This window comes from Aegilops tauschii, chromosome 7 (assembly GCF_002575655.3).
Source record: "Aegilops tauschii subsp. strangulata cultivar AL8/78 chromosome 7, Aet v6.0, whole genome shotgun sequence".
NCBI lineage: Eukaryota > Viridiplantae > Streptophyta > Magnoliopsida > Poales > Poaceae > Aegilops > Aegilops tauschii.
Genome location: NC_053041.3, coordinates 284,264,546 through 284,290,785, shown reverse-complemented (window position 1 = coordinate 284,290,785; position 26,240 = coordinate 284,264,546). Strand labels below are relative to the sequence as shown.

Genomic DNA, 26,240 nt, shown 5'->3' with positions numbered 1-26,240 from the left:
CTGAGTATTGGTCCAACCTGTTAGTCGCCGGTGGCCACCAGAGGCAACTCTGGGCTCGCCTATCGGAAGCTTGGACAATCCGGTGTGCCCTGAGAACGAGATATGTGCAGCTCCTATCGGGATTTGTCGACACATTCGGGCGGCTTTGCTGGTCTTGTTTTACCATTATCGAAATGTCTTGTAAACCGGGATTCCGAGACTGATCGGGTCTTTCTGGGAGAAGGTTTATCCTTCGTTGACCGTGAGAGCTTATGATGGGCTAAGTTGGGACACCCCTGCAAGGTATTATCTTTCGAAAGCCGTGCCCGCGGTTATGAGGCAGATGGGAATTTGTTAATGTCCGGTTGTAGAGAACTTGTCACTTGATCCAGTTAAAATACACCAATTGCGTGTGTAGCCGTGATGGTCTCTTCTCGGCGGAGTCCGGGAAGTGAACACGGTTTGAGTTTTGAATGACGTAAGTAGGAGTTCAGGATCACTTCTTGGTCATTGCTAGATGACGACCGTTCCGTTGCTTCTCTCCTCGCTCTCATTTGCGTTTGTTAGCCACCATATATGCTTAGTGCCTGCTGCAGCTCCACCTTATTTTACCATCCTTTCCGATAAGCTTAAATAGTCTTGATCTCGCGGGTGTGAGATTGCTGAGTCCTCGTGACTCAATGATTATACCAAAACAGTTGCAGGTGCCGACGACGCCAGTGCAGATGATGGGATCGACCTCAAGTGGGAGTTCGATGAGGAACGTGGTCATTACTATGTGTGTTTTCCTGATGATCAGTAGTGGAGCCCAGTTGGGACGATCGGGGATCTAGCATTTGGGGTTATCTTATTTTCATTTGGATCTTGACCGTAGTCGGTTTATGTGTGTATTTTGAATGATGTATGAATTATATTTATGTATTGTGTGAAGTGGCAATTGTAAGCCAACTCTTTATCCCATTCTTGTTCATTACATGGGATTGTGTGAAGATGACCCTTCTTGCGACAAAACCACAATGCGGTTATGCCTCTAAGTCGTGCATCGACACGTGGGAGATATAGCCGCATCGTGGGCGTTACACTACGGTAGCTCTTGGCTCTGCCTGAACTCGTGCAGGCGTTCGTCCAAGCGGTCGGCACGCTCGCGGTACATCTGGAGCGCGATCTCGAGCTCCAAGTTGGCTATTTCATCGGAGATCACCAGCTCGAGGATGGGACGGCCATGTTCCTCTACTGCGCCCAGGTGGACACCTGGGCCAAGGAGGCGGTCGAGCCTACCGACCAGCGCGTTGGCATCGAGCGGGCCGCGGACAAGGCTAACGGCGCGACCCATGCGAACGGCGTGGCGGGCGTCCGGTGCAACTACGGAGCGGCCGGCCTTTGGTGCAAGTACGGCGCAGAGGGCCTGTGCCCACTCCTGGCGAGGAATGGGGGTACTGACGGGATGTGTACCCAGGTGCGACGCCCTATTGACAGCAGGCAAGCGCCGATGGATCCGCTCTTGCTGTGCGGCGCGCCGCGCCTCTCGCTCTGCGGCGTTCCAACGGTCTCGTCGTGCGGTGAGCCGCAGCCTATCGGCGCGGATGCGCCTAGCTTGCTATGTGGCGCGCCATCGATCATGTTGTGCGGCGAGCTGCAGCGTGTCGGCGCTGACATGCCTAACTTGATCCGCGGCGCTGAAGCGCCATGAGCCAAGGGTCTTCTCAACCCTGGCGATGACGCGCATCACGGCGTCGTCCATCGCGTTGCCGGGGAGCGCCTCGGCCTCGACAGGCCGTGGCGCCTGCTCGTTTTCCTGATCGACGAGGTTGATGGCAGAGGCGGCGCTTTGGTGGGTTGGCATACTTGGAAAAGGTGGATATGCTACAGGTTGCGCTTGTTGCCTTCGTGCGTCGCGCGCCGCCTAGGTTTATGCGCAATATCGCTGGGTGGCGGAAAACCAGTGAGGAAATGGCGGGAAACGGTGCCGTGTTCATAAAATGCCATCAATTAACGGAAACTTAGCATATAAGGAACATCGAGCTAGCACAAGAAGTAGATGATGATCAGATGAACACGGACCACACTACGGAACCCGTCGTGATGAATTCATCAATCGCAAATAGTTGTATACTAGCAAGCGTTTGCCCACAACACACCCGGCTTATTCCATCAGAAACAGGTCAGATGGATCAACTTATGCCACGTATCGCACATTGTCAAAAAGTAATGCGCATGTGTTAAGAAAAACAAATTTTTTGAAAACAAGGACCTTGAGGTTAATTCCACCCCATAACTCACACGACTTATTCCATCACAAACAGGTCGGATGGATCAACTGTATGCCACGTATCGCACATTGTCAAAAAGTAATACGGTAGACCTTCTTTAACATGTGTTAAAAAATAAGGACCTCGAGGTTAATTTAACTGATGGGATGGATCATAGAGGTCATTTAATTTGACCTTTATGACCCATCTTGTCAGTTAATTTAACATCAAGACAACTTCTCATCCAGTCACCCATCTGATGGCTGCTCCAGCCTGAACACACTTAACTTGAGAGTTCTCTTAGATGAGCTATTGGTGGAACAGCTAGTCCTTACTGATATAGGATGCCTCTTCGCATCCTTATGTCCAGTAGATGTTGTGTAGACAAAGCATATCACATACGTCTTATTAGAAGCAATCGTCTGTGTTATTATCAGTCTTCCCACACATTTTTGTTTACAGACCTGTTTGCTGCGTATCGCACACATCCTGTTAAATTGAACCGTTTCTGTTCTCTTGGCTCAAAGCAAACAGTTTATCCAAGTGAACTGTATGTCGTATATCGCACACACCTTGATCTGGCTGACCATTTTTTGTGTGTTGCCTAATCACAAACAGTTCATCCGAGTGAACCATATGATGTATATCACACACACCTTCATCTGGATGCTCGTTTATTTTCTTCTTCCTCATCGCAAACAGTTTATTGAACTGAACCGTATGCCCTACATCGCACGCGCAACTAAAATCTGAACCGTGTTTGATGTGCCCGCCATCGCAAATGTTTTGCACCTTTTTTGACGGTTATTTTACACCACCGTTTGCGATTATTGCATCGCACGCAGTTTCGTCGAAGGGTCTCTGATCGTAGTGTCGCCTTAGCAGCATCCTGCAATAGTGAACTTATCACGTTGCAGATATATCCGACGAGGACTAAGATGCGATAGGTCGATATTCTACACTCAGCTTTTGCTCGTGGAGTTGATGGACTCATTTACTTCTATGCTTTCGCAGTATTTGTTTTATTTGGCCATATGCCATATCTTTGTAATAAATTGTATTGCTCCTGGACTATCGATGTAATAAAGAGATGTGTGTTATTTTTGTTAATTCATCGAGTACTGTGTGTACTAGCAAGTCGATCCAGGGACTAGCACGGTAAACACAGAGACTACGATCCTTACCAGGTCTGGGTCGCTGCACTAGCTCTGATCATCAAATTTGGGACCCCTTACCCGAGATCTGCCAGTTTTAGCACCGGCACCGGGCGTCGAGAATGCAGTCCAAGCCGTGCTCGATCGCCCACGCGCGAACCTATCTGCTACCACGCCGTGGAGGCAATCACCTCGCACCATCGCATGTCATTGTCGTCTTCGAGCAAGACAAACTCATCCAGTAGGTAGGGGGCGGTGAAATTAATATGCTCGGTCTCATCGGCAAAATCACACCGTTGTCGGACTAATGGAGCGCGAGTTGTGTTTCAAAAATGGTAGGGTTGTCTCCGCAAAAAAAAGCCTGGCCCCTGCTGGGGTGTATGGCGGCACCAGAGCGAGCGACCGTCGAAGGGGCCATAGATTGGACCGTCGATGCTATGTATTTTCATGTATAAAGAGGGGTATGTGGCGGCACCAGAGCGATTGACCGTCGAGGGGGCCTTGGACCATCGATGCTACATACTTTCATGTATAAAGACAGTATTGGGGTGTTTCTCGAGTTACAGTACCAAAGTATTACACGCTAAAGACTTACAGGATGAAAAGTGTAATTTTATACGTGAAGCTTCACTATCAGACGGCAGAAGCAGCGTTCGGGTATCCATACTTTCCGCGAAAGCCTAAAACCCTCCCTGGCGGCGGTGACTAGGGTTCAGGGGAAACTGTGGCGTTCGTCGACCTCGATCGACGGTGCGCACCAGACTTTTCCTGTGAGGATGGCTACATCTGACCATGGAAAGGCCCCGGCGGTGGGACCAGACTTGCCACGCATGGCTAGGGCTCGACTGGAAGAGGCCCTTGGGAAACTAGGAATCACAAATGAGGAAGCTACTCCGCTGGTCATTGATGATCGCGAGGAGAACGCGCCGGAGAAGTGGCTGTTAGCCGGGAAGGTGCTACACCGCAACCTGTTTCATATCCAAACCATCACTAATGCACTCCGGCCGGCGTGGGGTAACCCTCGAGGCCTCCAGTTCAGATCTATGGGGGAGAATATGTTTGTGGCTGAATTCGAATCAAAGCGAGATCGGGACCGTATTTGGGACGGATCCCCATGGCACATCAGCAAGAACGCGGTGATTTTGGCTGACTTTAAGGATTGCATGAGGCCAGATGAGGTCAATTTCGATCGACTTCGCCTATGGGCCAAGGTGCTGAATCTACCCTATAATCTTCGGGACAATTCATGGGGGAAGGTGATTGCAGCACAGATAGATCCAAAAGCTAACTCTGCGTAGTTTGACCACATGGGTGGTTTTCTATGAGCAAGTGTGTCAGTAGACATGAACAAACCTTTGAGAAGGTGGGATGTGATTGATTCGGCAAAAAGACAGAAGCAAGATCCATCTGATATCCAATATGAAAACTGTTACATTTTATGTGGATTGCACTAGTCCTTTCCATCAGTTCAGACTTTTGGTTGCGTTGGCTAGTGCATGAAGCTTAACATGGTATCAGAGCTAAGGTCTTGAGTTCAAGTCCTGGCTTTCGCAATTTATCTAAAAAATTGATGATGCCCCCCTTTGTGTCCACGTATAGGCCTCTTGAGTCATACGTGAGTTTCGCGCGCCGTCACTCTCTTCCGGTTGCACGTGTTGACTTGTCTTCCCCGTCACACGTAAGGGGGGTGTTACATGGATTGCATTAGTCCTTTCCACCAGTTCGGACTTTTGGTTGCGTTGGCTAGTGCATGAAGCTTAACAAAAGCGTCCCTCGCTTCTGCTTTTCTTGTGCCCGACTGGGACACTCGGGTCCATATTGCCCAACTCCAGGCCTGCGTGATGCAAAGGGGGAGCTGCCCTTCGTCCGAAGTTGAGAGCCTCTGATGAACGTAGGAAGACTGTCTCAGGGGATCATACTAGTAAGGATCAACAATCGGGTCCGAGTAGCCAGAGGGAGTCCAAGAACTCAAGCAATGCACCAGAAAGTGGTACAGAGGTTAATTCTCCTAGGAAGAGGAATCAACGGCATAAACGAAAGGAGGCACCAAAACAAATGTATCGCAGAGTTGACCACGCACCTCCTCTCCAGTTGATAGCAGCAGGTGAACCCACAGAGAACAATCATCTGACGTCCTTAAAGGAGAGTGGGAAGGATGATGATCTTGGGACAGCAGGGGAGTTTGAAAGGCTTCCAAAAAGAAGAAACCAACACCTGATAACTAGGCAGAGGCTGCGAGACAGCCCTGCCCGTCCCAATGCATTGCATGAGCTGGAACTGTTGAGGGCTTGGGAACCCATCGATAGTCCGAGAGCTTCACAAGATTGTGAAGCAGGAAGGTCCCTCCCTTCTCTTTCTCATGGAAACTAAGATTAGGGGAAAAAGAGTTGAGAGTTTGAAGAATTTACTTGGTTTTGCTGGATGCTTTGTTGTTGATAGCAGTGGCTTAAGCGGTGGAATTGGCTTGTTTTGGACAGATAATATTGATGTAGAACTAAGAAACTACAGCCAAGCACATATTGATGTGAACGTCGAGATGAATGATCAGTCACAACCTTGGCGGTTCACAGGATTTTACGGAGAACCCCAAGTTGAAAATAGGTATCATAGCTGGGATTTTTTGCGTACATTATATGGAGTACAACATCATGGTTAGCTCTGTATGGGGGACTTCAACGAAACTATGTACTCTGAAGGCGCTTCAGTGCCCACACTAGGCCGGAGTGGCAAATGCGAGTGTTTCGTGAAGTCGTAGATTTTTGTTCCTTCCAAGATCTTGGGTGGAGAGGTGTTCCCTTTACTTTGGATAATAAGCAACAGCGTAACTCTAATGTAAAAACTAGAATTGATCGTGCTTTTGCAAATGCAAATTTTCTATTTTCGTTTGGGTATTCCAGTGTCAAACATATTAGCTTGACAGTTTCTAATCACTGTTATATCCTTGCTGAATTGAGGAATGTGCAGGCGCAGCAGAGGTGACGTGGGCCACGCCCATTCCGTTATGAGAATGTATGGCAATCTCACATTGACTACGATTCCCTTGTGGAGGAGATCTGGCGGTCAGAGACTGTCCATGGAAGTTTAAATGGAGTAGTGCATGCACTAACTTCAGTTCAGAATAGACTCGGGTCTTGGGGAGACCACGAGTTTGGCAACATAGCCAAGAAGGTCAAGAAACTACAAAAGCAGCTGAAGCGTCTTCGAGCAGCGTCGATTGGCCGGGGACCAAATGCAGAGGAACTTGCGGTGTCGGCATAATTGCAAGAGACCTTAAGGCAGGAGGAGGTGTGGTTGAAACAGAGATCAAGAGTTCAGTGGTTGCGTAAAGGGGATCGGAACACCAAATATTATCAAGCACAAGCAACCTAGTGTACCAGAATCAATCGTATTGTTTCCTTGGAGAAGGCGGATGGATCAACTTGTGAGGACCCAGCCGAAGTGGAAGCCGAAATTTTGGGGTTCTACCAGAACCTTTATCTAACTCAGGGACACAATGACATGAACAATTTGTTGCAGTTTGTTCCCGTCCGTGTCAATGATGCCATGAATGCTTTTTTAGAGAGTGATTTCATGGCAGAGGACGTACGGGTAGCACTTCTCCATATGGCGTTGTCAAAAGCGCCGGGTGTGGATGGCTTTACCGCTAGTTTCTTCCAGTGTCGCTGGGACACTCGGACGTGCTGGGCAATGATGTTACTGCGGCCGTCCTAGAGTTTCTGAATGGTGGGGAGCTACCTTTGGGTCTTAACGACACGACGATCACACTTATTCCAAAGGTACGAACTCCTCAAAGGATCTCCCAATATCGACCAATCTCTTTGTGCCCAGTTCTATACAAGATTGCAGCTAAGGCAATAACCAACAGGTTACAGGGTCTGATGGATGAGATTATTGGGGAGGAGCAGAATGCTTTTGTGCCGGGCCGTTTGATTACTGATAACGTCTTGGTAGCATATGAAATCATGCATGCGATGAATAAAAAGAAGCGATGCAAACAAGCCTCGTGTGCTATAAAACTCGATATGCTGAAAGCATATGATCGTGTCGAGTGGCATTACTTAGAGGCAATGTTGACCAAATTGGGTTTTTGTGACAAAATTGTACATCTAATTATGAAGTGTGTCACCTCGGTCCGCTTTGCAGTCAAGGTAAATGGCTCGTTACTGCCATTCTTTACGCCATTGAGGGGTCTTCGCCGGGGTTGCCCAGCATCCCCTTTACTTTTTCTCATATGCGCAGAAGGGCTTACTTCGCTGATGAACTATTATGGTGGTGCATATGTGGACAGAGGCATTAGGGTGAGTGTTCATTCCCCTTGGATTAATCATTTGCTCTTCGCTGACGACAACTTGATTTTCATGAATGCAAAAGTAGAAAGTGCAAATGGATTGAATGAAATCTTGAGGATTTATGCGGTCTGCTCCGGTCAAGCAGTCAACGGGGAGAAAAGTGTAGTTTATTTCAGTCCAAATGCTTCACAGAAACTGAGAGTGGAGATTAAACAGAGATTGGGTATTTTTGTGGAAGCTTTTACTGAACGCTACCTTGGCTTACCAACTGTTGTTGGCAGGATTACGAGCGGAAGTTTCGATCATATTGGGGAAAGGAGCCGAGGTAAAATGCAAGGTTGGTCAGAGAGAAATCTGGCTTATGCAGGTAGGGAAGTTTTTCTCAAATTTGTGGTCCAGGCCATTCCTACTTTCAGCATGACTTGCTTTCAATTGACCAAGAAGGTGTGTACGCAACTCGCATCTTCTATGGCGAAATTTTGGTGGAGCAGCTCTATAGACAGACGATCTTTGCATTTGTTGTCATGGAAAAAACTCTCAGCACCAAAGATACAAGGAGGCATGGGTTTCCGGGATTTTGAACAGTTTAATTTAGCCCTGCACGGTAAGCATGGGTGGCGGCTTATGACACATCCCAACTCATTGTGTTCCAGAGTATTGAAGGGGAAGTACTTTCACAACTGTGATTTTATGGATGCGCATGCTCCTCGTTCGGCTTCAGCGACATGTAAGGCCATCATTGTTGGCCGAGCTGCGCTAGAACGAGGATTGATCAAAAGAGTTGGGAATGGTGAGTCCATCTCCATTTGGACCGACCGGTGGATACCCAACACTGATATTCTCAAACCCAGGGGCGCATTGGAACTGATCCAATTGACCATGTTTCTGATTTGTTCGATCATGACAGTGGTACCTGGGATATTGAGTTGGTACGGAGGAATTTTCTAGCACCAGATGCGGACGCCATTTTGAACATACCCTTGAGAGCTTCCGGTGGAGAGGATTTCCCTGCTTGGGACTCGGAGAAGTCCGGTGTCTATTCTGTTAAAACGGCCTATCGTCCTCTAGTGACTCATAATGAGCGTTTAGCTCCAGAGGAAGGAACGGTAGCAGATCTTTCATTGTCAGATAAACACTTATGGACTGCTTTGTGGAAACTGAAGGTTATTCCTAGAATACGTGTATTCTGGTGGAGAGTGCTTCGAGGTATTCTTCCTGACTATGCTACTCTACAGTATCATCATATTCGGACGGTGGCGAGATGTGACTTATGCAAGGCTGTAGATGAGGATCTGCGGCATGCTCTAATAAACTGCTCACATGCTCAGCAATATTGGGCAGCAGCGAGAGACTACTTAGGTCTTAGCTTACCAAGGCTACATCCTATCACTTGGGCAAGGGATGTGCTGATGGACGACTTGATTGCGAACCAAGACAGGTGCAAGATAATAATTGTGATGCATGCAATTTGGTCTGCGTGAAATCGTTGTACCCATGACCAGTTATCTTTTGATCCGATCATGGCAGTGAAAAGTGTATGTGATGATCTACTGATGCTTGAACTACCAAAGGCCCGCCATGGAGTAACGGGGTCCAGTGGCGTCCCCCTGATGTGGGGTGGATCAAGATCAACACGGACGGTGCAACGAACAGTGAAACTCTATGTGTAGGAGGAGGCGGTGTTGCTCGATCTCATCTTGCGTTCATGGGAGCTTGGAGTAAACCATTCCCGGGTGTGACAGATCCTCTAACAGCTGAAGTCTTGGCTCTCTGGGAAGGGGTAATCTTTGCACAGCTTCGTGGCTTCTCACATGTTGTGATGGAGGTGGATTGCTTAGAGGTTGTCAACCTCTGGTCTTCGCGTGACAATTCGAGATCAATTGTCGCGCCTATGTTAGATGAAGTAAGGGAGAAATCGTCATGTTTTATTTCTTTTTCAGTTAGGCATGTCCTGAGGGGTGCTAATGCGATGGCAGACCTCTGTGCTAAACAGGCTTGTTCCTTGTTGGTTTCAGACTGTTGGCTAGAAGAATACCCATCCTTTCTTTCCAGTAGCCTGAGGGCTGATTGTAATTTCATGCTACTTAAGCAATAATGCTCCCAAAGTTCATAGCAAAAAAAAGCAGCGTTCGCTTCGAACACATAAAAGTCTGATATCATATTTTAGCATTTGGGATTATTTTGCACCACAGGTTCTCTTAGCTTGTTTCATTAAGAATTTACCTACGTTTAGTATACAAATAGTACATTCAATTCACCATGCAAATTTGATATAAGAAAACAAAAATATAAGTCATAAGTCCACAAAAATTACATTATTTTCATGTATATTTTATACTATCTTTTTACGTCCGTAATTTTATGTAACATAATAATGTTTTTTACTTATTTGACACAAGAAAAATCTTATAACGCGGCTCCAGAAGAAGGGAAGAGAAGGAGTATGGATTTCTCTCATGCGTCGGGAAAAAAGAAAAATGCGGGCGTGCCAGTGCACCGTAGTACACTAAGAAAAGTGATACGGGAAACAAGTATTTCATTTATCTCTTTGGATGAACAAAATTACAAGATCCCATAAAAAACGGTTGCGGTCCGTGGCCTACTAGCGCGGCCTGCCTGACTATGGCGATGTGCGGTCTCCTGGTTCCCGGGGCCTTGAAAAGCTCCCGGTTAATTACCCCCGCGGGTTGCTCCACGAGATACCTCCGGTAAAGTCGTGTGGTCGTCTTCGTTGTCTTCGCTTCACGTTCTCCATGCATGATGATGATGGTGTGTGTGTGGTGTGGGCGGCGGCAAAGCCCGTGTCCTCGTCGGTAAACGTGCCACTCAAAACATGGCTTTGTGCTGGCCACGTTCGCCCTCGCCGTCGCGCCTCGTCGGTCTTGACAGCGTTGATGTAGTCGGTGTTGAAATTGCATGGGTCCTGCTCTGTTCGGACTTCTTGACGATGTAGCGGCTTCGTCGGGGTACGCAAGGGGTTGCCTCGCGGGAGTATTCTTTTATGAAGACCGGTGTCGGTGTAAAACCAACGGCCGCTCGCATCGGCATTGCCGGTGTGGTTGGTGCCTCGTCTCAACTAGATGCCGAGGTTACGACAGTCTGTGAAGACAAAGACTCCGCCTCACAAGACCGTGGAAGGTAACATCTTAGAGGGGTGTGGTGGATGCCTCGTCTTGGCTAGACGCCGTATTCGGTGGTCTGTCAAAACAAGGATCGCGCCGCGGGGCCGAAGAAAGGTAACATCATGGAGGGGCGTGGTTGATGCCTCGTCTCAGCTAGACGCCGTATTTTGTGGTCTGCTAAGACAAGGATCACGCCACCCGTACGACAAAAGAGACCTGATGCAATGAAGGGTGCACCTCGTGTCGTTTGGATGCCGTATTCGGTGGTCCAACAAGACAAGGGCAAAGCATCACGGTGCCGAAGAAAGGTGACATCATGAAAGGGCGTGGTTGATACCCCGTCCTAGCTAGACGCCGTATTCAGTGGTCTGCTAAGACAAGGGGCACGCTGCCTGCACGCCGAGACCTGTACGCCATGAAGAGTGCACCTCGTCTCGGCTGGACGCCATATTCGGTGGTCCGCCAAGACAAAGGAAACACATCGCATGATTGTGGTAAGGGTCGGTGAAGACGTGTCATTGCGTACCACCATATTCTTCGTATCGCGGGCTCCGTGTTGCGGGCAGCACCGGGGGCGTGTGTCATCTTCATGGACTCCGTGCCGCAGGCTCCATCTTGATAAGGTAGACATCGGTGGTGTCGTCCTGCGAGCTCCACGCCTCCGTCCACCGCAGCATGTTGACGATGGACGTTGTCCTAGCGAGCTCGGTGTCGCCATCCTACGCGACAAGGTGGCCCTGCAAGCACCACGCCTCCATCCTTCGGCACGCTCCAGATTGATGATGAAGGCGACGGGCATCGTCCTTGCGAGCTCCACGCCACGATCCTCCGTGGCACCGGGTCGATGATGTTGGCAATGGGCCTGGTGGTGTTGATGTAGTCTCCTGGCCTGGCGGCATCATCCACCATCTCGACAGCACCTTGTACAAGAAAAGCGCCCCTTCGTTCGCGGCCACCTTCGTTGGGCGCGTCGTCCGCCGCCTCAACTGCTCCTGGTACAGGAAGAGCGTTGTATCGTCCGCGGCCACCTCTGCTAGGCGTGCTTTCCGAAGGCCATTCTGCAAAATAGATGATAACACATAGAAAAAGAAAGATTATTGCGGCGACGTTGCAGATGGTGCATGCGCCCTTAGTGCTCGGTTTCCCGCTTGGAGTAGGTCCTCCTCATCTGTACATCACGGCTGCCGTGTCGCTGCTCGGCGCATCTTCTTCTCCTCTACGCTGCCACCAAGGCGCGTATCTTGCCTCAGCAAGACGTGTTGCTGCGTGCGTCTTGTATGCTGGCTCCATGGGTTGCCTCTCGTCAGTTCATCACGGCTGCCTCATCGCTGCTCGGCGTACGTGTCGCTGTCATGGGTGCGTCCTTTCTCCTCGATGCTACTGGCAGGGCTCAGCGAGATACCGTGCTCCCGTTCGTGTTGTTGCACCTGTACCTGAAAAGGAGAAACAATACACACGTACCATAGAGAAAGCTAGCTCGTATGATCGTCATGGCACATGTTCCTTCACAGATGCTCCGCCGTGGCTGGCGTGCGTTCGTGCGCCTTGGCGCATACGCTGCCACCGCCGGACAAAGCCAAACTATGTGCGTGCTGCCCCGCGAGCGCGCCGCCCCTATGGACGCGCCTTTCTCTACCTGAGTCCCCTGTACGTGAGTTGTGCCCTCCTGCTTTGAGCAGACCTATGCCTCTATGTATAGGCCATGAGAGACCGGCGGCTATAGATGGCAGTAGATCAGGTGATGTCCGGTGCAAGTTTTATGCGTATCTCCGTTCTTCTTGCCGTGCAAGGCTGCAAAACAAATATACCTTAAACATATTTAGTTACTTTTAATTTACTCTCGTACTTCCTTCCTTCATCTCTCCCTATATATATATATATATATAATTTATTATTTATTATATATATATAATATATATATATTATATATTAATAATAAAGTACGGATTGACTTTGTCAGGTTCATTGTCACAATACGCTTTCTTCTTATATCATAATACGCTTTTACGATTTGTATAAACAAAATCGTAATATAAAAAAAAATTGTGCCGCTCGTTCACAGGAGATACACGAGGAGGTCGGCGACCTAGGCAGCAGACGGCGGGGCAAGAGGTGGAGATGGCGTGCGGGAAAGAGCGCCAGGGGAGCAGAGAACGGCGGTGCCGCTGCAAGAAGATGACGGCGTGCTGGACGGCCGGTTGGAGGAGCGAGCAGGCGGGGAGGAAGGGAAGAAGAGGCGGCGGGGTCCAGCCGTCCCGTCGGCCGGCGGTGAGGGACGCCAGCAGGAGCGGCGGATGGGCGCTCACGAGATCCAGCCCCGTCCTCGGCGGCAGGAAGGGAAGAAGAGGCAGCGGGGTCTGTCTGGCGACGACGGACGCCGGCAGGAGCGACGGACGGGCGCTCGGGATCGAGCCCCCACCTCAGCGGCGCGAAAGGAGATCGGGGTGAGGGAGAGAGTCGTCGAAGGGGACCGGGAGGGAGAGAGAGTTGGGATCGAGTTTTTTTTTTTTTGAGGCAAAGAGTTGGGATCGAGTGGCTGTGAGGGGATGGAGTGATGGCTCCTGTGCAGCTTTTTTGTGCAGCTAGGTTTAGAAGGGTTTACGCGGGCCTTGGTTAGGAGATGGGCCGGCAGGCGCTGGTAGGCCCAGCTGGGCTGGAGGAAAAACTAGGGAGAGAGAGAGACAAGAAGAACAGAGCTTCAAAAATCTCATGTCAGTGTTTTTTCTCGTAGGGAAGAGGATGATCTGCATATATTATTTTATACAATTTTTATGAGCATGATTCCAGCTTAATTTCTTTCATTCGCCATAGTCGATCCTGCTTCATTCACTAGAATGTAAAATTCAATCGTTTAATTTAAAAAATATAACTTATTTTTAATATTTGAAGACCAGATCATTATGTGCCAGGCTTTTATCTTGTTGGTGATAAATGAAGAGAGAATTGCATGTGCTCATATTATTGCAACCACGGGTTATGCTACGCTTATTGTATAATACCGATAGACGATGAAGTTTCATGCGCTCATATTATTGCACACAAGGCTTGATGGAAGAAACAGACAGAAGGACTTGATTTACGGGGCTTGTAAATTGGTTGCATTAACTTAAAAATGCCTAACGTATGTAAAGAGTACTATATCTTCCAGTCGCAGTTGAGAGTATTGATCAAAGTGCCCTATCCATATGGAAGGTTCCTATGCATATCTTGTAGAACATTTTTTTGCTGAAAACAGCAGGTGAGTGTCAATCTGTCGCAGCTTCTAAATTTTACATCCCTGGAATTTTTGTATGGTTAAAGAATACACTTTTACAGTCTTTTGCACTTGTGCATGTGAAAACTTGGATCACTTATGATGTTTGTTGTGCTATACTTCTGACAGAATATGTAATGTAGCACATGTTAAACTATCTACCACTACAGGTTTATCCAGTCGAGGTTGGATAGCAGAGGATCTGTATATTTATGTTGACGATAGTTGTTGATAATTTTTAGGGTGTCATATAAACTTGCTATACCCGTTGCAAAGCACGGGCATTTATGCTAGTCTATATAATAAAAGGAAGGAAACCATCCAATACGTGGGCTAGCTGTTGGACACGTAAGTTGCAGCTTTATTTCCAAATTTATAATTTGCCGATTTTCCGCGCTTGCCGGCCGGCCGTGAAATACATACGCACAGTGTATATGTATGAACTCTAGCCATGCCAAGTGTTGTCACGTGCGTGCATTGCATGTACGTATGCATGTAACGGGGTGCTCGGCCAAACAACTAGTCAGCCATTAGCCCATTAACCATTACTTTGGGCCAGGAGTACTTCACATGTACGAGCACATACAATATAGGTGCGTACACACATATAGGCACTTCTTGCTCCATGTGTATAGCTAAATATTATTGGTTCAAGCCACCATTTATACAACTTTTATTTTTGCATTATCCTCCCTCATTATTTTCATGCTCTTCATAGTGCAAAAATCTCATCGAACATTACTACCAATACAAATTTTCTTTTTTGACTTCCGAGGTAGTAATAAAAAAAATACTGGACATAAAAATATGGTGCAATGATGTAAAAATGGAGGGGGTGAGGAATAACAATACTTCATCCTGGGTGATGAATAGCCTGACCCTTGCTTGTCCTAACTCAAAACTTACTTGAATATCAAAACAATACTAGCATGTTTTTATAGGCTTGGTCAAACTCCAAGAAATTTGACATAAGACAAAGCTAGAACTTCTATTAATTTGGAATGGAGGAAGTAGCACACAATAGTGTTCAACTTCACTATACAATAAAATGGTAGAGGCGGATTGTGGATAAAAGAAAAAAGTTGTAGTCTAACATCTGCAGCACAAGAAACCTAAAGAATCAATTTTGATATCTCAGTGTAGAATGAAAATTGTACAACCTACAAGGTCAAACCGCCTACCCAAAATTGAACTATCACTTGTAACCAAACTCAGACACGAATATTGGCACAGTGCACCCTGTGGAGTTCATGAACTAGACGAGGAAATTATCCATCATGTGACTGATAACGTCTGCCCCATCTGAGTTAAGCCAATAGCTCTTTACCTGACGTTCATAGAGTAAATAGAAGTATGATCAAAATGTATGTATTATTGCATTGGCATATTCTACTAAGCAACAAAGAATCAGGTACCCAGAGTTTCTAAGCGAAAATTGTTGAAGGGTATTGCCGCAATGTCACTTTTGCTTCACGTTTTTTTTAACTTTCTTCTTTATATGTACTGAATTAGTATATATGTGAAATACTTTTTCCTGTTTGAATATACAACATGGTTATCAATACCATCAAGTTAGGATAATAATGGGCCTAGTACACAGAATAAGCAATTCCATGCAAGGTGATTTTGCTAATGATATCTGGGTGCATTTGACTAGATTGGATTTTAACTTAGAAAAATGCCCCTCTGTTTTTTAGAGCAAAAGTTCAGATGCCACTGGATGGAAGCACCAAATTCAGATACCAAAAATGAAAACGATACTTCAATCAAAATACAAAAGTCAGCTTGGAAAGGTCAAAAATCACACCTGGATGGTGTTATGCGCAACCAATCTTTGACTACTTTTCTGGAAGCTCACATCAACACGTTCCCACTGCAGTTGTGTTAGGCCTCTTATCATCTCCTCTGCATATAATGTTGCCACTTGTCAACAATTGATGAACAATGATTTAACATGTTTGGGCTAGCGAACAGCTCATATGAAGATGATCTCAAGGTTATTTTAAACCGGGTATGCAGGGAACTGATTAACAGCAAACTCAGTCTATGCCACTCGACTTCCTAAAAGGCTGGCCGAAAACCAAAAGGTCCAATGTAAACAACTCAATAAGAGACTTGGAACTAAAAAGTCTGATGCAACCATGATGGGAACTAAGAAAATGTTAAGGCAACAGCAGACAATAGAAAGCCAGCATACCTTCTGGGCCACAGAGATTAGCACTCACTTCGGTTTCATTTCTGTCCATAATTCCTCTATCAACATGGACTATATGTGGATACTTCTCATCACGAACAAGAAGGCGATGCTGCAGAAGGGGTTGAATTCAATTAAAAATCAGTTCGTTTACTTACAGGGAAGAAACCATAAACATAAAACCATTCCTGATACATACTTTTGGCAACTCGTGTTGACGCCGGATTGACGATGTTCTCCAACCCACCATATCTTTTCAGCTGGTTAAGTGGGTATACAGTTAGAAGTAAAATATGCAATTCACAATACACAGTGAACACAAGTATGTCATTCCGCAGTTAAAGCATACGGTTGAAATTTCAGCAGTCAAAGGATACAGTTGAAATTTCATCAGTTAAAAGGATACGGTCAAAATTGGCATTCGCATATGCCACACGTCGTTTGAAAGAGCGCAATCCGGATCTGCACAGCAGAACATGGTATACTTTAGAAATGATGCCGTATACACTTCTAATTAATTAGGACAACTGGAGCGCAATACAGAAAATAACCTGAATTTTATATCATCATGATCCTGAACCATTTGAAGAAGGAGTGGACGCCTACCATCATCACTGTCTGTAAGGAATAAATGCTTTCCAGTTCTTCCAACAATCAAATGTGCAGTTTCTGATGCTCTTCGCTCCAGAAAATGCAAGCCACATAGAAAGGGGAGCTGGTGGAAGAATCTGAACATGAGACTAACATTACTGAAGCATTAGAATGTTCTTGTTCTATTGCAATCTGAATTCGAAGAGTGTCAGTGTTCTGATCCCGTGGTAGCTATCAAGGGTGCATGATGGATAGCTAAATTTGTTCGGACGGCTTACGAGTGGCAAATCAGGATGGCTGCACACAAGAGACAACAATCTACCCAGGTCCAGGCCCTCCCTGGAGAGGTAACATCCTACTCCTACTGCTAAGATGTATTGCTTTGTGTGTTGGCCTGAGATCAGAGAGATCTCAGCTAGGGTTCTTGGTACAAGGTGGGCCGTGGTGGTGGCAGAGGTGGAAGATGAAGGGTTAGGTGAGGAACCCTGGATCTCACTAGTGGTGTGTAGAATTATCTGAGAAGATTTGGTCCGACCGAGGGGCCACTAACTGGCCTTCTATGCGTGGTCAAGCTAGGGTTACATGGCTCGGGTAAGTTTACAAGTTGGTGTGTGCTACTGGGTCGCGCTGGACCCTGACTAGTTGGGTGAATTGGTTGCCTACCTTGTCCCTCAAGATGATGAAGGCGTCCCGTATAGAAGGTTGGCCCAAGTCACCAGTCAAGCCCATGCTAAGGTCGTTGGCCCGCTTTCGACCTTGCTGCCTAAATCCGGGTGTCGTATCCTCGTCAAAAGCCCCAGAGTCTTACATGATTCCTCTATCCTGGGAAGTGGAGCTCTTGGACCATTCCCACCAGCCAAAGGAAGTCGCCGCCAAGTACTTCCCCAGGCGGCCAGGTGGGTTGAAGTACTTCAGAATGTGCCTTCTGAGTTACAGTTGGCGGATTCCTTCATGAAGGCCCAGACTAGAGCACAACGTGGCTTTTACCTCTTGGAGAGGGGTATATACGCTGGCGTATGGCCTCATAGGAATACAAATTGCATATTCCTAAAAGCTTAAGGTTAGAATCGCAAATACATTAGTTTACTAATTGCACTAAATAATGAATGCATTGAATGGAGTGTACCGGTTAAATCTCTCTCCCATGGGTAGGTTAAGTGGGTATGTGAACCGGGGAAAGAGACACTTGAATGATCAAACTCTAGTTTATAAAACAATAGAAGAGAGCAGTGATATTGCTACCTGTTTGTTTCCACTTGAACCCAGATGTGGTGATGCAAAGGTTATAAAGTTCATAGGTTTTAAGCCGGCAATGAGACCCTCCAAGCATTCAACTTGCTCTCTGTTGTTCCCAATGGAACATTTAGTTCTGTTACTACATTCGTAAAGCCTTCCTATAGCATATCTGGCAACAAGACCACCCAGAGAGTGCGCCACAATTGAGATCTTCTTCACACCTCTTCTTTGCTCGACAACTGATAGAACCTATACGGGTTCCGTTAGGATAAATATGAAATGATGTGATGAGAGCATAGTACTTCCAGTAATAAAAGGATCACATAAGATCAATATAGACCTAATTTGCCTTGCTTTGATACCAACGGGTCACAAAGTGAAGCTTAACAACCTATCATGATATCACCCTGCATGTTAACGTAAACCATAGCTAGTTTATGATTAATCAGCTTAGTAACATCTTATCATGCCATTACCCTACATGTTAACCTATTAAGCCCAAGTAGTTTATAATTAATCACCTCAGGAAGCAGATGTCGTCTAGCACACAGACAGACAACAACAACAGCAACAACAGCAGCAGCAGCTTGGTCTACCCCGACCTCTCTTGACATTATCAGCACGCTTTAACCGTCCGCGAGGCCTGTGTTGTATATGCCCAAACCATCTCCGACAATGTTGGACAAGCTTCTCTTCAATCGGTGCTACCACAACTCTCTCACGTATATGCTGTCTACCGGACAGAAATAAAGAAAAAATAGACAAAGTTTAACAATACTTGTACGTGTGCACGATAACAAGTAGTCAAGTACACGTTGCGCGAATGTGGTTAATTTGTATTAAAAGGGCACAAATAAGATGAATCAACGAACGAAGCAGTCACAGCGTCTCAAACAATCTGCCTCGACTATTGCTAAGAGGTAAGCCACGTCCACAAAAAAAGCATTTAGAAAATGGTGAGAAGAGTAAGGAGAGAGATGAGGTCGTTGCTCTAGGTAGAAATGGCATGGCACTTCTAAAAAGACACTAGTAACACCCAAACGTGCTATTGGAGAGACCCTTATTTGTGCGCTCCGTGGATTGTCAATATTTGCATTGATCGTATGCCGTAGCATATATAGAGTACATGGGCAGGAGTATCTCAACCGTATCCGCTATAAAAGGAAAGGATCGGGAGATATCCGTAGACTAGGAAATAATAAAACAAGATCCTAGCTGCCTAATGTACACGTGATATTGATCATGCACAACACCCCCCCCCCCCCCCCCTCGCCCCGCGCGCAGTCGATACATCGCCAGTGACGCAGAGGCTAGACTGGAACTCCTCAAAAGTAGAAGTCGGTAACCCCTTGGTCATGACATCGGCAAACTGCTGAGCGGTGGGAACGTGCACAACACAGACGCGGCCGAGAGCCACCTGCTCACGCACAAAGTGTATATCGATCTCGATATGCTTCGTGCGACGATGATGAACGGGGTTGGCGGAGAGGTAGACGGCGGAGACGTTGTCACAGTATACAAGGGTAGCATGTGAAACGTCATGGTGGATCTCCTGGAGAAGTTGTCATAACCAAGAGCACTCAGCAACCGCATTGGCCACTGCCCGGTACTCTGCCTCAGCACTGGAACGGGAGACCGCAGGCTGCCGTTTCGAGGACCAGGAGATGAGGGCCCGGTACTCTGCCTCAGTACTGGAACGGGAGACCGTAGGCTGCCATTTCGAGGACCGGGAGATGAGGGACGGCCCAAGGTAGACGCAATAGCCAGAAGTGGAACGACGCGTGTCCGGACAGCCAGTCCAGTCAGCATCAGAGTAAGCGACCATGTCGGTGGAGGACGGTGCTGTCAAGGTGAGCCCAAGAGCCATAGTGTCGCGGATATAACGCAGAATCCGCTTCACCAGGTTCTCTCGGGGAGCATGCATATGTAAGCACACCTGCTGCACTACATACTACACTGGTGAGGGTCAAGTACTGCAGGGCGCCGACGATAGACCGATAGAATGGGTCGTCCGGTGCTGGGGAGCCATCAAGCGCGGAGAGTTTTGCCTTTGTATCAACAGGGGTGGCAACGGGCTTGCAATTAAGCATGCCGGCACGCTCAAGAAGCTCATGGGCGTACTTCTCCTGATGAAGGAAAAAACCGTTGGGGCGCCCAGTGACCTCAATGCCAAGGAAGTAGTGGAGCGGTCCCAAGTCCTTCATGGCGAACTCGGCATTGAGACCAGCAGTGAGCTGTCCAAGAAGCTCGGCCGAGGATGCCATGAAGATGATGTCGTCGACGTACAATAGTAGATAGGCAGTCGCCGAGCCGTGATGGTACACGAACAGTGAGGCGTCCGAGCGAGTAGCTCGGAAGCCCAACTGCTGAAGAAAGGCGGCGATGCACTGGTACCATGCTCTCGGCGCCTGTTTCAGTCCATAGAGGGACCGAGAAAGCAGGCACATGTGATCAGGGTGTGTGGCGTCGACGAAACTAGTGGGCTGCTGGCAATACGCCTGTTCGGCAAGATGGCCGTGGAGGAACGCATTGGAAACGTCCAACTAATGCACCGGCCAGGCACGAGACACCGCAAGCGGACGGTGCAAATCGTGCCCGGCTTGACAACCGGGGCGAAGGTGTCGGTGAAGTCCACTCCGACACGTTGCCTGAAACCGTGAACTACCCAACGAGCCTTGTACCGCTCTAGGGTACCATCGGGGCGCGTCTTGTGACGAAACACCCACTTCCCGCTAATCATATTAGCATGCCGGGGAGGCGGGACGAGCTGCCAGGTGCGGTTGCGTTGCAATGCGTCGAACTCCTCCTGCATAGCGGCAAGGCAGTTGGGGTCGCGAAGAGCGGCCCGGGCCGAGGACGGCAGCGGCGATGGCGAGGAGGTCGATGCCGCGCAGAGGTAGTGGTCAGACAGATAGCGGGTACTCGATCGGAGGGCACCAGTGCGCGACCGAGCCGTGATGTGGAGCGGGGGCACCGCGACGAGCGTCCGGTCGTCGAGCGGTGTAGACGGAGGCCAGGCCGACCCCGTCGGGTCCAGTGAGGGAGCGCGTGAAGCCAGGCCCGTGGTTGCCGAAGGCGCCGTGGAGCCCGAGGCCGGGGCATTTGAAGCCGCGCCTGTGGTTGGGCCCAAGGCAGCCGAGGCAGCCGAGCCCGAGGCCCAGCCTCCGAGGCGCTCTGGTCAGCCGAACCAGAGCCCGAGGTGGCGGCAGCCAAGCGCGTGCGTCCCCCGCGGAGGTGCAGCTGCACCGGAGAAGGCCCGCCAAGGGGAGGAGGGGATGACCAAGTCGGTGCATCAGCTGGAGGTACCTGCTGAAAGGTAAACACTTTTTCGTCAAAGTAAACGTGCCTTGAAGTTATCACCCGATGAGAGACTGGGTTGTAGCACTGGTGGCCCTTGGTGTTGGAGGGGTACCCAAGAAAGATGCATGCGAGGGAACGCGGAGCAAGCTTATGTGGGGCAGTGGAAGCAATACTAGGATAACAGAGACAACCGAAGACTCGAAGTTCATCATAGGATGAAGGAGTGCCATAAAGTAACTGATGCGGCGCATGTTCCAACGAACGCGGCAAGGCCGAAGGTTGACCAGGAGAGACGTCGTGGCAAGAGCATCTTGCCAAAAACGAGGCGGGATGTTGGCGTGAAACAGGAGGGTGCGAACGCAGTCATTGAGAGTGCGAAGGACACGTTCCGCCCACCTGTTTTGCTGCGAAGTGTAAGGGCATGTTAGACGAAAGATAGTACCATGTGTGGCGAGCAAAGTGCGAACGACAAGATTGTCGAACTCTTCCCCATTGTCTATTTGAAACGCAAGAATGGGACCACCAAAGTGCGTAGAGACAAATGAGTAAAAAAAATAAGTGTTGAGAGAACATCGGATTTCTGCCGTAAAGGAAAAGTCCACATGTAGTGAGTAAAATCGTCTAATATGACAAGATAGTAAAGATAGCCGGAATTGCTCGCAATGGGAGATGTCCAAACATCACTATGAATCAACTGAAACGAATATGAAGCAATAGTAGTAGAGTTGCTAAAGGGAAGACGCACGTGTTTGCCAACACGGCAAGCATGACAATTATGGTCAGCGAGCTTATTACAAGTGAAAGAAAAACTCCTAAGAATGTGATGAAGTGTAGCAAGATTGGGATGGCCCAAACGAGCATGCCAGAGGTCCACACCGGCGGAGAGGGCGACAGGAGCGGTGGTGGTGGAGGAGGGCGGTGGACCGGGTAGAGCTCATCGAGGCTGTCACATCGGTGAAGTACCATCCGGGTACGGGAGTCCTTCACAGAAAAACCACATTCATCAAATTCAACGGTAATTGGATTTTCACGAGTAAGACAGCGAACAGAGACAAGGTTCTTGATTAAGTCGGGAGAAACAAGGACGTTAGACATATTGATGGGTGTAGAATAAGATGGAAAAGAAGCATGGCCAATATGTGTAATGGGGAGAGAGGAACCGTCTCCGACAGTAATGCGAGTGGAGGTGTTGGTGGGAAAAGAAGTGACGAGGTTACCGGGGTTAGAAGACATGTGGGCGGTTGTCCCGGTGTCCATGTACCAATCTCCGCCGCCGGTGTAGTTGTTGGGCATGGGGGCGAAGTGCAGCGTGGCTAGAAGAGCCGGGTCCCAGGGCAGCGGCGAGGGCACCATGTTGAAGAAGGGGGCGCCGGCCTGCTGTTGAGGAGGCGCCGGCAGCGCTGGGCATGCCCCATACTGTTGAGGCGGCGCGGGCTGCTGGGGCGGCGCGTATAGCTAGGGGCAGCGTGGTAGGCCTGATGTTGGGCCGAACTAGGGCCCAAGATGCCGTGGGCGGTCGGGCGAGGCACCGGCATAGAATAAGCATGCACGACGCCGGTCCAGGGATTGTGCCCGAAGGCCCACGACGGCGTGGGCTGCTGCTGCTGCTGGGTGGCCCGAGGCGGCCCGCCAGGGTTGGCCGCCCGCTGTTGGCCCTTGCAGCCCCCTTTGCCGTGGCGACCGCCGTGACCGGCGGGAATAGCAGGCGCGAGCGTCCCCTGAGGATGGAACGTGGGAACGGTGGGGGCTGCTGGAACGGCGCCGCCGGCTGCTGTTGGGGAGGCGCGCCGCGTGAAGTGCCAGTGACGAGGGCGGTGTGTACAGCCGGGCCTTCATCTGCTTCATCCGGCATTCCTCCAAACGCAAGTAGGCGACGACCTTGGGAAAGGTCGGGTTAGGGATGAGCGTAAGGTTGGCGGCCGCGTGGGTGAACTCCTCGTTGAGGTCGGCAACAAGGGTACTGAGGAGGAGGTCGTCGGAGAGTTTCTCGCCAATGTCACGGAGCTCGTACAAAGACACTTCAAGCGCATGCAGAAGTCGTCCACGGAGGAGTTATTTTGATGGCACCCGAAGAACTCTTGCTGAAGAAAAACGAGCCGCTAGAGCCAATTGTCGGTGAAGAGGCCATTGAGCTTCGTCCAAACGGCATGCGCATCATCATCATCCTGCACCACCGTGTAGAAAAGGTCCTTGGAGATGGTGAGGAAGAACCAGCGGATGAGAGTTGCCTCGACGGCCGACCACTCGGCGTCGAACTCCATGGCCTTGGCGTCGACAGTGCCGTCAACGTGCTCCTGGAGGTGATACTCACGGAAGACAAGGTTGAAGTGGGTCTTCCATGCGTAATAGGAGGAATCCTCCTGGGAGAGACGGATGGGCACGCGGGCGAGGATGTCAATGTTGCGGATGTCCTTGGCGGGAATGGGGTCGAGGCCGGCGAAGGGGTTCGAGCCACCGGAGAGGGAAGAGGAGGCGATGGATATGGTGGCGATGAGGAGGGGTTAGGGTTTGGCTTGGGAGGAAGAGAGGGGAAGGGACGGGACAACGGCAGCAGGGAGGTGCGGCGGCCGGGGAGGGGGTGGGTGTGGCAGCAGGTGGACTGCGGAGGCAAGGGGGCGGCGGCGGCAGCAAGGGGCGGCGGCGGCGGAAGCGTTAGGTTAGGAAAGATGTGCGGTATCTGATACCATGTGGATTGTCAATATTTGCATTGACCGTATGCCGTAGCATATATAGAGTACATGGGCAGGAGTATCTCAACCGTATCCGCTATACAAGGAAAGGATCGGGAGATATCCGTAGACCAGGAAATATAAAAACAAGATCCTAGCTGCCTAATGTACACGTGATAATGATCATGCTCAACACGCTCCACCCTCTCACAAGTGACACCAACATGATACTTTTCTTTATCTTTGCAACAAGTCTTAGTAGCAACCTATTTGAGAGGTTACTACTGATGATACTAGCAGTATTAACTGTCTACTAAGTAATGTACTCCCTCCGTAAACTAATATAAGAGCGTTTAGATCACTACTCTAGTTGTCTAAATGCTCTTATATTAGTTTACAGAGGGAGTACTTAGTAACAATCTGTTAGGGGATGCTATAAGCTCTTACACAGAGGACAATATTTTGTCAGAACAAAAAGTACCTCGTTTGCTAACCTTTCTCCCATCAAGTCAACTCCGTCAAATGTCTGTGTAGCAGAGTTGCATTGACTCCCTGCATGAAAAGCCGCAGTCCAAATCTCTTTATAGGAAACCAGTAGTAGCTGGAACAACTTATGACAGAACACAGAATGAAGGAAAGACAAAAGTTGCGTGAATGTATTCATCGGTTATGAAACCTGCCTGGTCTGGAGAGTCATGTTCTGAATGAAACTAGTACTAAAGCAGAATGATTGCACAATATTTGGCATGAAACTGGGTGATGGCCTAAGACCAATGCAAATACTATCAACATTCAAATAGCATTGGCTAATGCAGCTTTTGCTGGTTGTTATCACTCCATCTAATTCCAAGTTGTGTGGCAAAACCAGAAGGAACCAGCATTTTACGTGTTTACTGTACTGGATGGTTCTCCCGCTGACAGTTTGCTGTTTAATCTAAGTCATTTAATCTCGACTACATGTCGGCACCGGCATGTTGTATGAAATTCTTCAGCACAAGTTTAGGCTCAGGTATAAATCCAATTACAAAATAACCATTGAATTGTCATGTATGTAAACTTGATTTTCTATCATAAAGTGGCACTCCCAATATCCCAAAATGGCATGCACACACGCGGACAGGCGCACTGACAATATCTTACTTAGCACTACAATTCAGAGGATATATACTAATACTACCAAGAAACCCGGCACGAAATCGCATAGCATGTGGATTGGGGATACTCACGGTGGATGATCACTTTGTCTGGCATCCGCCTCACAAACTGATCAGCTGCAAACTTCCAGTCATCCGCACTGTAAAACAATGATCACATTTTGCCACTGAAACTAAGAACCCCCAAAGTTGTACAAACCCACTGCAAAGACGACCAAAATAACAGTATATACGGATCCACCTCCCCACGAGGCCATTGACCATGATGACAAGGTGCTCCGGGTACTCCCCGCCCTGCGCTACCTCCGCCTCGGCCTGAACGCTCCATAAGTCCTCCCCTCCGCCGCGTGCCGGCTCCATATCCACCTCCGTTGCCTCCGGCCGCTTCCCCCTCCCCTCGTTCACCGCCACCGTAACCGCTGGTGACGACGGCGCGGGCACCGGCGCCGGCCTGAAGCATCCCATCCAGTGCCCGCTGCTACCACTCCGCGCGGCTGGCGAGCGGAGAGCCAGGTGGAGCTGCGCAACGGCACACGGCCACCGGGACTGGGCACCGGGGGTTGTAGTGGTGGCGCGGCCCATCGGGGTAGCGATGGAGGCGATCATCTGGCGGGGAGGTTGGACGAGTGGAGCTTGCTCGGAGACCTAGATGCGGCGATGATAACTGGAATTGCTTCGGTGAAGGTGAGAGAACGTGGAGCTGAGGATGAAGAAAGTTCGAGCGAGAACAAAGATGACAATGATTGGAGGGTGTGTTAGGTAAAGAGCAACGTGGTTCGATGGGTAGGTGGACATTGGTATCCTAGCCCATGAGGGTTTAAGTTCCGGTGTTTACATTTATTTTGAATTTATTCCTGATTTCCAGCGATACATGTATAGCGGGAGGAGATGTTACCGTCGATTACGACACGCCTATGATGACTTCATGAAATCTTAAGATATCCTGGCTCGGTCTTTCGAAGATGCTCAGAGGGATAGGTTGTGTGTGTGCTTCATAAGGGTGAGTATATGTGTGTATATATGAGCGCTTGTGTCTGTACTGATGTTTAA

The 26,240-nt window shown here is 48.9% G+C and overlaps 1 protein-coding gene across 4 annotated transcripts; it reads right to left on the bottom strand.

Annotated features, from left to right (window-relative positions):
• Window positions 1-15,008: 15,008 nt before the first annotated feature.
• LOC109787069 (uncharacterized) lies at window positions 15,009-25,930 on the bottom strand. Of its 4 annotated transcripts, none has more exons than XR_002238473.4 (10): window positions 25,432-25,930; window positions 25,263-25,330; window positions 24,518-24,588; window positions 18,074-18,316; window positions 16,792-16,955; window positions 16,618-16,702; window positions 16,440-16,492; window positions 16,244-16,352; window positions 15,854-15,951; window positions 15,009-15,373 (listed from the first exon to the last, which is right to left on the bottom strand). XR_002238473.4 is itself a non-coding variant. In XM_020345627.4 (10 exons), exons 1-10 carry the CDS (start codon window positions 25,794-25,796, stop codon window positions 15,302-15,304), a joined length of 1,299 nt encoding a protein of 432 aa, XP_020201216.1. In that variant the 5' UTR covers window positions 25,797-25,928; the 3' UTR covers window positions 15,009-15,301. The 4 variants fall into 4 exon arrangements, 3 of the variants coding, with proteins under 3 accessions (XP_020201216.1, XP_020201217.1, XP_020201218.1); XM_020345627.4 differs by having other exon boundaries at window positions 16,647-16,702; window positions 25,432-25,928; XM_020345628.4 differs by lacking the exon at window positions 18,074-18,316 and having other exon boundaries at window positions 16,647-16,702; window positions 25,432-25,927.
• Between the last annotated feature and the right edge of the window lie 310 nt (window positions 25,931-26,240).

Excerpts from the sequence above, each read along its gene's own strand:
- LOC109787069 (XM_020345627.4), bottom strand. The coding sequence starts at position 25,796 with ATGATCGCCTCCATCGCTACCCCGATGGGCCGCGCCACCACTACAACC. Across the intron at positions 25,331-25,431 it reads GTCAATGGCCTCGTGGGGAG|TGCGGATGACTGGAAGTTTG; the intron begins GTGGATCCGTAT and ends ATTGTTTTACAG. Across the intron at positions 16,703-16,791 it reads CATGATGATATAAAATTCAG|ATCCGGATTGCGCTCTTTCA; the intron begins GTTATTTTCTGT and ends TCTGCTGTGCAG.